Source organism: Pollachius pollachius, assembly GCF_949987615.1.
Source record: "Pollachius pollachius genome assembly, chromosome: 1".
NCBI classification, from domain to species: Eukaryota; Metazoa; Chordata; class Actinopteri; order Gadiformes; family Gadidae; genus Pollachius; species Pollachius pollachius.
In genome coordinates, this window is record NC_136934.1 from 19,578,849 (window position 1) to 19,591,348 (window position 12,500).

General features: G+C 46.1%; 1 protein-coding gene across 1 annotated transcript in view; it reads left to right on the forward strand.

Annotated features, from left to right (window-relative positions):
- Window positions 1-2,423: 2,423 nt before the first annotated feature.
- The window catches only part of lmx1bb (LIM homeobox transcription factor 1, beta b), a gene marked incomplete at both ends in the record, with an annotated part of 50,953 nt that continues 40,876 nt past the window's right edge, over window positions 2,424-12,500 (forward strand). The window contains 2 exons of the mRNA XM_079733429.1: window positions 2,424-2,559; window positions 3,065-3,251. Coding sequence (XP_079589555.1) covers window positions 2,424-2,559; window positions 3,065-3,251 — 323 coding nt within the window. The remainder of the gene's footprint in view (window positions 2,560-3,064; window positions 3,252-12,500) is intronic.

Below are 12,500 nucleotides of genomic sequence, written 5' to 3' on the forward strand. Positions count from 1 at the left end.
GTATTGGGCATACAATTTGAAGCTCTCCATAAATTTTAAAAACATAGTCTGAACCATCGAGGAATTCTGTCTTTAATTCCTCCTGCTTTGACTCTTGGTTGTGCTGTTCCTCTTCTGAACAGCAGAGGGCAACGTGATCAAAACTGCCAGTTTTCAGATTTTCTCTTCCAACCAAACTAGGCTACAGGTCAGCAGCAGGGTTCAGTGAGGATATCCATTCAAAAACACGTCGGCCTGTGAGTGGAACGTAAATACCAATCAACATCCTCATGTCAACCACTCTAACTTCTGGTTAAAAGCTTACAAGGAACGAAACATAGCGAAGCTAAAAAGTGAAGGTCGCTATATGTTTTTGGAATGATTTTAAATTACAAAAGCAGAACATAAGCATATACAACATGCTTATGCGGGCTGATTATTATTATCATGAATATCATCATCATGCATTACTTTACATAGGCTTCTAATCATAATAACAATAATTATAATAATATGTGAATAGGCCTAATCAATAATCGTTGCAATTATATGTTTTAGGCCTTTCTTTAATGAATTAGTATTTATTTATTGAATTGTAAATTGTATTTGTTTTTATGTTTTTATACAGCCCAACTATGTAATATAGACACTAGGTAACTAGCCCTATTTTATCGTATAGTCTTAAATTCGTTATTTAAGAAAAAAGCTTTGCTTCTTCGTATGAATATGAATATTAATATGAACATGAATAACGCAGGATAATTCCGATGTGTGCATCTCGTGATTCGGCTGAATTGCATAGCGTGGCTTTAGAGAGAAGCTAAAGATAATGAAAACATTCAGCCCACCGACGGGAAAATTACAATCCGATTAGTGACACTCCAGTTCCAAAGAGGCCTGGAATATCTCCCTACATCTTGTTTAAATAAACCAACCTACATTTACCTCACACCATTAGACGTGGGCCTTGACATGTTACCCTGCATGCAGTCCCATCTAAAGCGTACTGCCTTGGGTTTATGTGTATGCAAAACGTTTCCTTTAATATCCTATTCATGCTCGAAGCATCCACGCTGTGGACCATATGAGCGGATACTTTATGAAAGAGTCAACCTGCATGCACTGCGCAGAGATATAATAATTATAATCATAAGAATAACACATCGGATCTGTTCACTAGCGACGCGGTCCCAGTAAAGTAGACCTCGGCGTGTCAGAGCCGCCGCGGAGACGAACCCTCGTCTGGAGGAAAGACCCTGAGGTCCAGCTCGCATCCGCCTCTCATCCAGACCAGGGTCTATTTGGAGGTTAGAGATGGAGATCACCAACATGTCACGTCCATAGCCCCTTTATATCAGATAGTATTTATTGGTATTATACCATTTGGCGTGCAGCTCTCCCGCCAAATTGTATAGTGACAGCATCTTGTAAACTGAAGACCATCACTAAACTTCAGTTACACAAATAGTTATGCTCCCTATCCCCATGAAAACGAATTTCTATAATTGTTAATGTTGATTATGATACATTATAATAATAATAATAAAAACGATTATAATAATCATTATAAAGCAATTATTATTAAAATAAAATTATTATAATTATTATGTTGTTCTTTCTGTGGTTGATCTTTGCATTGTTGTTTACATTTTCCTTTAGTGTTGTCCTTAGTAGTGTATTATTACTTTGTGTCGTTAACGTTTCATTGTTGTAGATATTATCGTTCTGGATTATTATATTACGGAGTATACGGTAGTAACAAACCGTAGTATAAATGTTATGTTTTTGTTTTTGTCTTCTTCACGGTGAGCTGCTCATCTTCTGTTCTTAGGTCCGTCGGGGCGGAATCCAGTGCACTCTGCACCAATCGCGTCCTAACGCAGTGAAGGGGCTCCGAACGTGTGTCCATGCGTGCAGGAGTCAGCAGTGGGAGGATCCACTCAGCCTCAGCCTCGTTCTCAGACTTTCTCCGAGCGACAGGGATCCGAGGGACTCAGCTTCCCAACATACTTCTCCAAGAGTTATAGCGCCGGGACATCTCATTACCCCCCCAATCTTTGGATTTTGCTGTCATATTTTCGGGGTATCGCGATCAAGCCGAGCTACTTTCCAGAGGATCTCCGCGTAGTGCGGCACAAGTTACCCAACAAGGCGAAACACGCAAAGCTCTTCAAGTCTCATAACAGGTGACTGTCGAGAGGTTATTTTTTGATTGAATGTGCCATTTACGCAACTGCTCTTCTCTGACACCAACGGAATCTATTGGTCCGGCGTGAAGCCTGAACAGTTTCATTCGGACTCTTCTTCATTTCCCTGCTCAGTTGGTTCTCTAGGGCTGAACTCTGCTGCGTTTCAACAGGTTTATCCACCGAGAGCGGTCACTCACTTCTTCAGTTGATTGCGGGAGTTCAAGGGCTTAGGGAGGGAAGTGTGACCCTGTACTTATGGATATTGAAACAGGTATCCTGTCGGGACGTCATTCCGCGGAGAAACAATTCAACAGCTACATCATGTTGGACGGCATTAAAATGGAAGATCACCCGCTGCGCTCGGGACAGGCCACGCTCGGGGTCATGCTCGGTGAGTTCCGTTCGGGTGCGGGTTCGAGACCTATACTGATGGGTCCGGTTCATGTTTAGGCCTACTTGTAGATATACCTACAAAGCTGAGGAAATGTATTGACTAAATTGTTGAGCCCGGGCAAGGGAATGCGTCACACTATTTATGAACCCAGTCCTAATAAGGGCTATTACGCATTTGTGTTGTAGTTTGAATTGTTTAGCAAAACAATATAATAACCGGCTAATCAGTATAGCATGGAGCTCGGTTAAAAGACAACACACGAAAAGCATCACTTGTTTTACAATGTTGTGTCTACAGGCCACAGATCAGACCTATAGCCTATGATCAATTTATTAGTTTAACTCAAACGGGTTGTGATCCGGTTGTAATTTCCACAGACCACATACGCTTATTAACCCTATTTATTTTAACCAAAACTCGATCGGTAACTTCATTAGGGATTACACATGAATCTAGATATTCTCCACGATGCACGTGACTGACCCAGGCCGCTGCTTTGCAGGGACCGACTGCCCGCACCCCTCGGTGTGTGAGGGGTGCCAGCGGCCCATCTCCGACCGCTTCCTGATGAGGGTCAACGACTCCTCGTGGCACGAAGAGTGTTTGCAGTGCACCGTGTGTCAGCAGCCCCTGACCACCAGCTGCTACTTCAGGGAACGGAAACTTTACTGCAAGCACGACTACCAACAGTAAGCCCGTCTTTTCAAGTTGAAGTCAATGCGGTATTTTCTGCGATGGCACACAAACACACGCACTGCACACACTGGTTCACATTGCAGCGGCCTGCTGCTGTTGCTGCCTTGGGCCCTCACTGTGGAGGTGAAGATTGCATTATAGTCGCCATCGCCTATTGTCATATTTAGGCCGAGCTATTTGATTGTATTTTTACATCTTAATCCATTTTTCAGTCGACCGGTCGCAAGGTTAATAAGCGGGCCTCAATCACATCCTGCAAGAGAAATGTCAAAAGGCGCACCTTTTCTGGAACTACGATGTTTATGGCCGACATAAGCCTATGCCTATAAACGCTGAACAATAATAATAATAATAATTATTATTATTATTATCATTTATTGTCTTATTCTTCTTATTATTGTTATTTATAATAATAATACAATTATTATTTGTATTATTATTTTATTCATTATAATTATTATTAGTAGTAGTATTCATAATTATATTAATTATAATATCAAATAAATATAGGCCTAGAACTTCATCAATATGGGATATATTTTAAAACCCAATATCGCGATGGATTTGGCGAAATGAAGGACGGCGAATCTAGTACAGACCTGTAACAGCTTTAAATACTGATGGGCTTTAGTTCATAAGTATATATGTTAATATATAGAGAGATAAATACATATATATATTGTCTTAAGCGTGTATGTTTTCCCGCTCAAAGAACAATTGTATATTGTTCACGCAGGTATAGAAATACATTTCTTTCACATAGGCCTATACGCTGATCGATCTCAGGCCCTGAATATTGCCGATGGTTTGTTTTACGTTCGGCGAAAATGATACCATTTTTAATACATTCTATGATTTTGTCAAATGAGAATTTGTAAAAATAATCACGCACATACACACACGCTCACACACACACACACGCACACACACACACACACACACACACGCACACACGCACACGAACACCCCCACACACACGCACACACACACACACACACACCCACACACGCACACAAACACACACACACACACAAATACACACACACACACACACACATACAGACACACACTTTGCATTATAAAATTGTATTTTGAAGTATTAATAAGATATTAGCCTGAATATAACGATGTTCTACAGCCTAAACATGAAACATTAGAAAGCTATTGGAATGGCCATAATAACAGCAATAATAACCATAATATTAATAATAATTATAAAATAGTTATTATTATAATATTATTATTATTATTATTATTATTATTATTATTATTATTATTATTATTATTATCACTATGATTATCCAATTATTATTTTGGTTATTATCCTATTATGATTATTATTATTATTATTATTATTATTATTATTATTATTATTAGATTATCATTTTTATTACTATTATGCTTATTATTATTATAGTTGCATTATAGTCCTAGTTGTAGTGGAAGTAGGCTAGTGCTATTACTAGTAATTATTTGCCAGAAACCTTTTGTTGCTCATATATTTGCACCTCAAACCTGAACCAGACATTACCTCCTCAATGCAGAATCTAAACAAAGAAACAAGTGAATTAGATGAATAAAATATGCAAAGTAATTAAATTAAATTAAAAAGATAAACGGACTAAAGCGGGAGAATAACTATGCCAGTACGCTTAGGGTTAACCCCCCCCCCCCATGGCACAGCCTTGTGCTTCTCATCGCGTGGCTGCCCTCCACCTTGTCTCCACATTTTCTGCTTCTTGTGTCCGGCCCTCTTGACAACTCCAGGCCGATGACCGGGACACTATGGCTCTCTGCTAGACACCTTCAGCCCAACAATGACTTACATCCATCGCCATGTGTGCCTTTCACCAGCGACGTGACAGCAGAGTGTAGTCAGTTGATAACAAAAGGAAATCCATAGCTGTTGCCAGGGGAGACCATCGTCACGGCGTCGTGGCTTAGTGGCGGTTCGGCATAGAGACCAGAGGATCCAGTCTGGGACCACCTCTGCTATTTCAGCCTCCTAACACACATTCGTATTGCGTTGTTTGCTTAGTATTTGAATGATATGAAGCAATGCAGTCTTAATCATACATTCCAAAAAAATCAAAGATGGAGAAAAATAGAGAGCATATGAGAGTGAGGCTGATTTGATCCTCTCAGTGTTACCCAGTGCCTCCTGCACACCGCCAGTGTTTGACTGTCTATCTCGTGTAGCTCTGCGCCACTATAGATTGTTATGGTATTGACTGCCTATGAACTCACATTGTGGTATTCGCTGCCCCCTCTCACCCCCGTGTTTGCTTTGCCTCTGCTGGTATGTTCTGTGCTGTGTGGGGATGCGTGGCGCCTCCGCCAGCATCCACGCCAAAAACAGCAACCCACAGGGCGCCGCTGGTCTCTCACGCCATCATATATCACATGTTCCATCTCTCAGTCCTCCTCCCCCCGTTCTTTTCTTCTTCTGCTTCTTCTTCTTCTCCTGAGCCTCCTCCTCCTCCTCCTCCTCCTCGCTCCGGTTCCACAACGCTAGCTCGGGTCAAACGCTCGCCCCGTCGGAGGATCCCCACGGTGTCTAACCACTCAGCCATCCTCTCCTCTTTTTTTGTTTATTTAATTTGCATTGATGGGATACTTAAAGGTGTAATTGGCACCTTTTTGACTTTTATGACACCCGTTTAAGGTGCGTTTGTCAAGCCTCAAAGCGCTCAAGGCAGTGACAAGCGAACCCAGCCTAACAGAAGTCTGTGTGCATAATTACATTTCTACGTCAACTGATTCATGACCTATAATCAGCCCTCGCCAGCTGCCATAAATCAAACAATTGGCAAGTATTTCTTTTTCGCACCTTGGCAAAGGTTTAACGTGCAGACAAGCAAACCACTTTTGAGGCTCACTATTTCAACTCCCACCAGCGTAGTTCAATGCAACCGACTGCATCGAGCGTAATTATGTGTATTAACAAGATATGGTTTTATGAGCCCTCTCATCCTCTCCTTTTTTTCTCATATATTTTAAGCAGTAGGCCGTGGTATTGTCTTTTAATAATTTCTCTGCTTGCTTAGCGTCTCTGTGCATGAGAATGACGTGAAAAAAGGACTGCAATAGAAAGAAAACATTACAGTACAGAAACCAACAGCGATCTTGGTGCTGGCTTGGTTTTCCTGTTTTATATTATTCTCTGCTCGAGGATCAATACGGCACCCTCTCGTCTAATCCTCTCCACGGATGTCAGTGCATCTGAGGAGGTCTGTCCATGTCTGAGGTGGTCCCCGCGGCGCTCTCAGGCCCCTATGACGGGGCCCTGGGAGGGGCTCTCACCTTAAGACCTGGGCCACGGTATGTTAGAATAAGTGTAGAGTGGAATTACACAGACCCCTGGAGAGCCGCCGCTGGCCCCGGCGTTCAGGGGTCAATTATACATCATTAGAAGGAGGGAGATCCAATCCCCCGGAGGAGGGCCCTCCCTAACCACACAGATGGTTGGAAGGCGGCCGTGTAATAAGGCTATCATCTGACCCAAGTGTTGGGACAACACCCCTCTCTGTCCCCCACCCACCCCTCCCCTCCTTGTAAGATAAGCGGTGATTAGGGTGCAGCCCGGCGTCATAATGAGTAGGCTATCACGTTGTTAGCACCTACACCATGTCATATTTATTACCCCCCCAAGATTGTTTTCAATGGCTTGAATGCAATTATGATCCAGGATTCATCACGATCGATGCAACACTCATACATTGTTGCCTCTTTGTGTGTAGGCGGTGATGCGTTTAATTCATGTGATTCATTTTTTAAATGAAGGTTGAGGAAATTTGTCTGGTTTAATTCCTTTGCTTTTTTACAAACAAGACGTCACTGATCCTGAGCTATAAAAACTAAAGCTCCCTGCAACCTGTCTTTGCAGACCCCCCATGCCTCCCCTGTAAACCTGTGTTGGACGATGCCCTGGTGTGCTGAGAGGGGTGTTTTTCCTGAATTGTTAGGAGTGCCCTCCTGTGAAATTGTTTTTTTTTAATTAGCTGTGGCCGGGACGCTGCCGCCGGTCCAGAGATGCTGACGGCCTCACAATCTGCCGGCGGCGGCGGCGGTGTCGTGTTGCTCTGCAGGTCTGCTGGTCACTCCCTCCCGCGGCGGTTGGAACTCACAATCCAAAAATGGACACGGGTATAAGGTCGTCACCATCGACGACATGAACACCCCCCCCCCGGTCGTACACTGGAGCTGGGCTCTGTTTTGTTTTCCCTCTCTAGGATTCTCTGTGGGATCCCGTCGCTTTGTTGTTTTCTAATCCAACACAACAACAAAAAAGGAAAGAGAGGGAAAAAGGGGCAAGTGAACAGTGCTAGCGTAGCGTCCCTCGGTGAGAAAACAAAGAGAGGGATCTGCACGGAGGCACCCATCTAATGTTAGCAACACTAAGCTGGATAATATTGCTTCAGCTTGCTGGGACTCCTTAGTCCTCTGCAAGGAGGCTGGCTGGAGCTGGTTCCCCGTTCCTTTGTAAGGAAGTATTGGGTTCTAAGTCAACATGGCTTGGCCTGTCCCAGCAGCGTGCTAGGATGCATCGTCTGTCATGGCTCTCTCTCTCCTTCTCTCTCTCTCTCTCTCTCTATCCCTCTCTTGCTCTCCTTCTCTCTCTCACTTTCAATCTCTCTCTCTCTCTCTCTCTCTCTCTCTCTCTCTCTCTCTCTCTCTGTCTCTCGTGCTAGGGACCTGTTGGAACGCTATTCATTTGGCATGGCTGAAGCTGGTAATTGTTATTTTTTATGTGTGTTTGTTTTTTCTTGGTTAGAGTCCTTTTCCGTGTCCATGACAACAGCTACTCATGATGATAAATATTTGTTTGGAGTGTAGTGCTTGGCCCAGCGTTGTTGGTTTACACAGGTTATGTCTAATGGTTCACTGTAATTCATTCAATACATTATTGTAATATTTGGTGGGGTGAATAGCAGTTTATTTAATTGTATGACTTAATAAGGACCAATCAAATGAAAAGCAATACATAACACTCATTTTTTATTCAAAAATATAATATAATTATCAATAATAACTGTATTATTTAATTGCGCATTTTTACATACATACAGATGTGTGTGTGTGATTGTGTGTGTGTGTGTGCTTGAGAGTGTGTGTGAGTCTGTATATGTGTGTGTGTGTGTGTGTGTGTGTGTGTGTGTGTGCGTGTGTGTGTGTGTGTGTGTGTGTGTGTGTGTGTGTTTGTGTGTGTGTGTGTGTGTGTGTGTGTGTGTGTGTGTGTGTGTGTGTGTGTGCTAGTGTGTGCGTGTGTGCGTGTGTGTGTGTGTGTATGTGTGTGTGTGTGTGTGTGTGTGTGTGTGTGTAAATTTGGCAGCCATCGCAACACAAATCATCTTTTCCAGGGGACTGAGCAGCCACACTAATTCCCATCACCGTTTTAGAGGGCAGAACTGTGGCCAGGGATGTGGAAAGAGGTCTTTGTGTGTGTGTGTGTGTGTGTGTGTGTGTGTGTGTGTGTGTGTGTGTGTGTGTGTGTGTGTGTTTGTGTGTGTGTGTGTGTGTGTGTGTGTGTGTGTGTGTGTGTGTGTATGTATGTTTGTGTAGAGGTGGGCTGCTGGTAATCTGAGGGAGAAGGAGGAGGATGTGTGCAGGGATATGCCTTGTGTGTGTGTGTGTGTGTGTGTGTGTGTGTGTTTGCATGTGTGTGCCTGCCCCTGTGTGCATGCATGTGTGTGCGCGGCTGTGTGCATGCTCTGGTGCGTGCGTGTGGGAGGATATGTGCAGGGATATGCGCCTGGCATGCTCACATTACATCACATGATAGCAGAGAGGTGCAGAGTGACTCAAGCATGCAATTTTTTGGTAGCCACAATTTAACCTCATCTCCTAAAGCCGGCTGTTAGGCAGCCAGTGGGACATGCCAGTCAATGGAGAATGCTAATCAGGGACAGTGGAATGAGAGGGACAGGGAGACAGGGAGGGACGGAGGGAGAGAGAGAGAGAGAGAGAGAGAGAGAGAGAGAGAGAGAGAGAGAGAGAGAAAGGGACATCATGGGCCATCAGCCCCGGGGCCGTCAGGTTTATTTTCACAGCGTGACAAGACTTCATAATAAGAACAGAAATAAAGAGCGTCAACCTCAAACCATTAAAGGCAATTTAATAATTAGAACTTGGCCAAAATCAGTGGAATCCTGTAAGAGGCTTGGAGTTGGCAGAGTCGCCATCTGAAGAATATACATACTCAGCAAGTCTTTCAAATATCAACTCATATTGTTCACATTAGGAGAATCTCACATGTGACATGTAGCTGCCACGTTCCGCCATCCCCAGTAATAACAAACACATTCAGGAAGTTTAGGTGACTACAAGAATGTAACACAAGCCCACACTCTGACCCTACAGAACTTTTATCTCCATTTTAAAAAATATGTCCTGCGTCGTGCATGTGTGTGTTCACCCATCACTCGTGTGTCTTCTGGAAATATCCCACGTGTGTTCCGGAGAAGCCGGCGTGCACGAGCGTGCACGAGAGTGATGTGCTGCCGTTGGTGTGCCGTTGGACCTGTCCCCGCCCCCCCCCCCCCCCCCCCCCCCCAACACCCCCCCGCCCCTGATCGCCTACACGCGATCCCCGCTCTGGAATGTTCCTCCGACACGTAGGCCTTTCACAGCCGCCCTAGAGGGGACTGGCAGGCCGGTGGCAAGTGCTGCATGCAGACTGCAGTGTGCCCGCGACCCGCCGTCACACGCCCATCACACATTCTACCCCCGCATGGCAACGCAGGCCGGGCCTGTGTTGATCTGGGGCGGTGGGCTCGCTCGTCTGCCAACTCGCTTTTTTCTTTTGCTCAGGGCACACGTGTGTGTTGGTTTGTGTGTGTGTGCGTGTGTGTGTGTTTGCATGTGTGTGTGTGTGTGCTTGGGTGTGTGTGTGTGTGTGTGTGTGCTTGGGTGTGTGTGTTTGCGTGTGTGTGGGTGTGTGCATGTGGTTGTGTATATGTGTGTGTGTGTGTGTGTGTGTGCGTGTATGTGTGTGCGTGCGTGTTTGTGTGTGCGTGTGTGTGAGAGACACGCAATTTCATGAGCGCGTCAAGCATTTCCTCTTGCCTTGTTTCTTTCCGCACTCTCTCTCTCTCCCTCGCTCTCGCTCTCTCTCGCTCTCTCTCTCTCTCTCTCTCTCTCTCTCTCTCTCTCTCTCTCCGTGTCGTTCGGTCCTCTTTGGGATAACAGTTCCATGTTGATTTATTTATCAGTAATACCCGTCAGTACGAACCGCCTGCTCCAGCCAAGCAGCTCCAGCGTCGAGCCACAGACCAGGAGCCAGCCGGCGCGATGTGTATTGCCATCGGTATTTGTGAAGATATAACAAAGGCCGGCCCTTTGTCTTTCCTTCTCTTTTTAATCTTCATCAAACGAGATTAGGCTGAGGGAACACCGGTAGACCTGCCCCAAAGTGACTGACAGAGATTTGCACTTTTATCATTAAGTGTGACACTAAGCCGCACAGAGCTTTGTCCTGAGCGGAGGCCTGACGGAAACGGGGGCTGCTAATCCTTTTATTTGTGTCGGGCTGCAGAAAGAGGGAAGAAAGGGCCGTCCAGAGATAGGGGCTCCTGAGGGCCCCGGCCCTTAGTCCCCCTCTGGACCCCGTTTCCACAGCCAAGTGAGCATGAGATGCATCTTATGTGGTCCTCTGCACTTCAACGCACCCGCACATGCACGCATGCATGCACGCACGCACGCACGCACACACACACACACACACACACACACACACACACACACACACACACACACACACACACACACACACACACACACACACACAGGTAGCAATGTATGGGCGTGCTCAGGCACACACACACACACACACACACACAAACACACACACACACACAAACACACACTAACACACACACACACACACACTCACACAAACACACACATTAAAAATCAATTAATTAATCACAGGCATATAGAGGTAGAAACAAACACATTGAGAGACATAATTACATAACAGCAATCAAAGACGCACGCAAAAAAAACACAGGACCCTTCATACAGGAGGGTGTGATGCTGGTGTATTTGCTGCATGGAGCGTATGACGGCAGGTGGCTGGGTCCGGGACGGGGGTTAATGAAAACGGTCCCCGTCCCAGTGCCGGCCTCTGTCAGGGGGGGTTCCTTCAGGCTGGAGGGGTCTGGGGCTTCACCCCGGTGGTAATCCACCAGCAGGCTCCCCCGGGACTCTTTATTTACTCATTCAACTGCTGGGAAGTCTGTTAGACCGGGGTCTGGGGCACTGAGACCAATGGGATTACTTTAGTCAGTGCTGCCGATTCCTGGACACCACCACCACCGTCGCCACCGCCATCTACACCACCCCCACTTCCCCCACAACCACTACCTCCACCACCACCCCCACCACCACCGCCCACCACCCTTCCCTTCCACCGCCACCAGCTCCAGCACCACCATCAATACACCACCATCAATAAGCCACCATCAATACACCACCATCAACACACCGTCAACCCATTGGTTCTCATTGGTCAAAGTATCTTGCTTCTGCATTTTTACTTTTGGGCAGCCTTTTTTTTGTCAGGACGTTCCCTGAAATGGGTGCCGACACTCCCACCCTTTTGACACAAAAAGTGTGAACATGGTTGAGTGTGTCTCTGTGTATGAGTGTGTTGATGTGTGTAAGTGTGTGTGTTAGTGGTGGGAGGGGGGTGTGTGTGGGGGGGGGGGGGGGGGGGGGGGGTGTGTGGGGGGGTTATCCAAGTGAAAACCAACATCTCCGTCTGGCTGAAGAAGCCCACGTCGACACGGGGCTCCGGCGCTACATGTGTAGTCGGAGCTCACCCCGGAGAGCGGCCACCGCGGGCTGTCAGCCTCCTCTGAATTTACTCTCTCCCTCCTCCTGTCGGCCTATCTACTGCTGCCTCTCTCGCCCTCCCTCCCTCCCCGTGTCTGTCTGTCTGTCTCTCTCCCCCCGGTGCGACCCGAGAGCGACTGCCAGCGAGGCGGCGGGGGGCTCGCTGAACTCTCTGTTTAGAGCGGCCCGCTGATTGGTGATGGCTGTCTCAGCAAGAAAAATAACCCCCTTGTATGAAAACACTGCATATTGGGTTTCCAGTGCAACTGACCCTGCCCACCCCCCACACTCAGCCAACCAGTGTGATTTGTGCCTGAGGTCTCCTGACCCATGGAAGCTTCAAAAAGCAGCAAGGGGAAATATTAGTCCTGGTCTTGGTGGGGGGGGGGGATTGGAGGAGGAGTCAG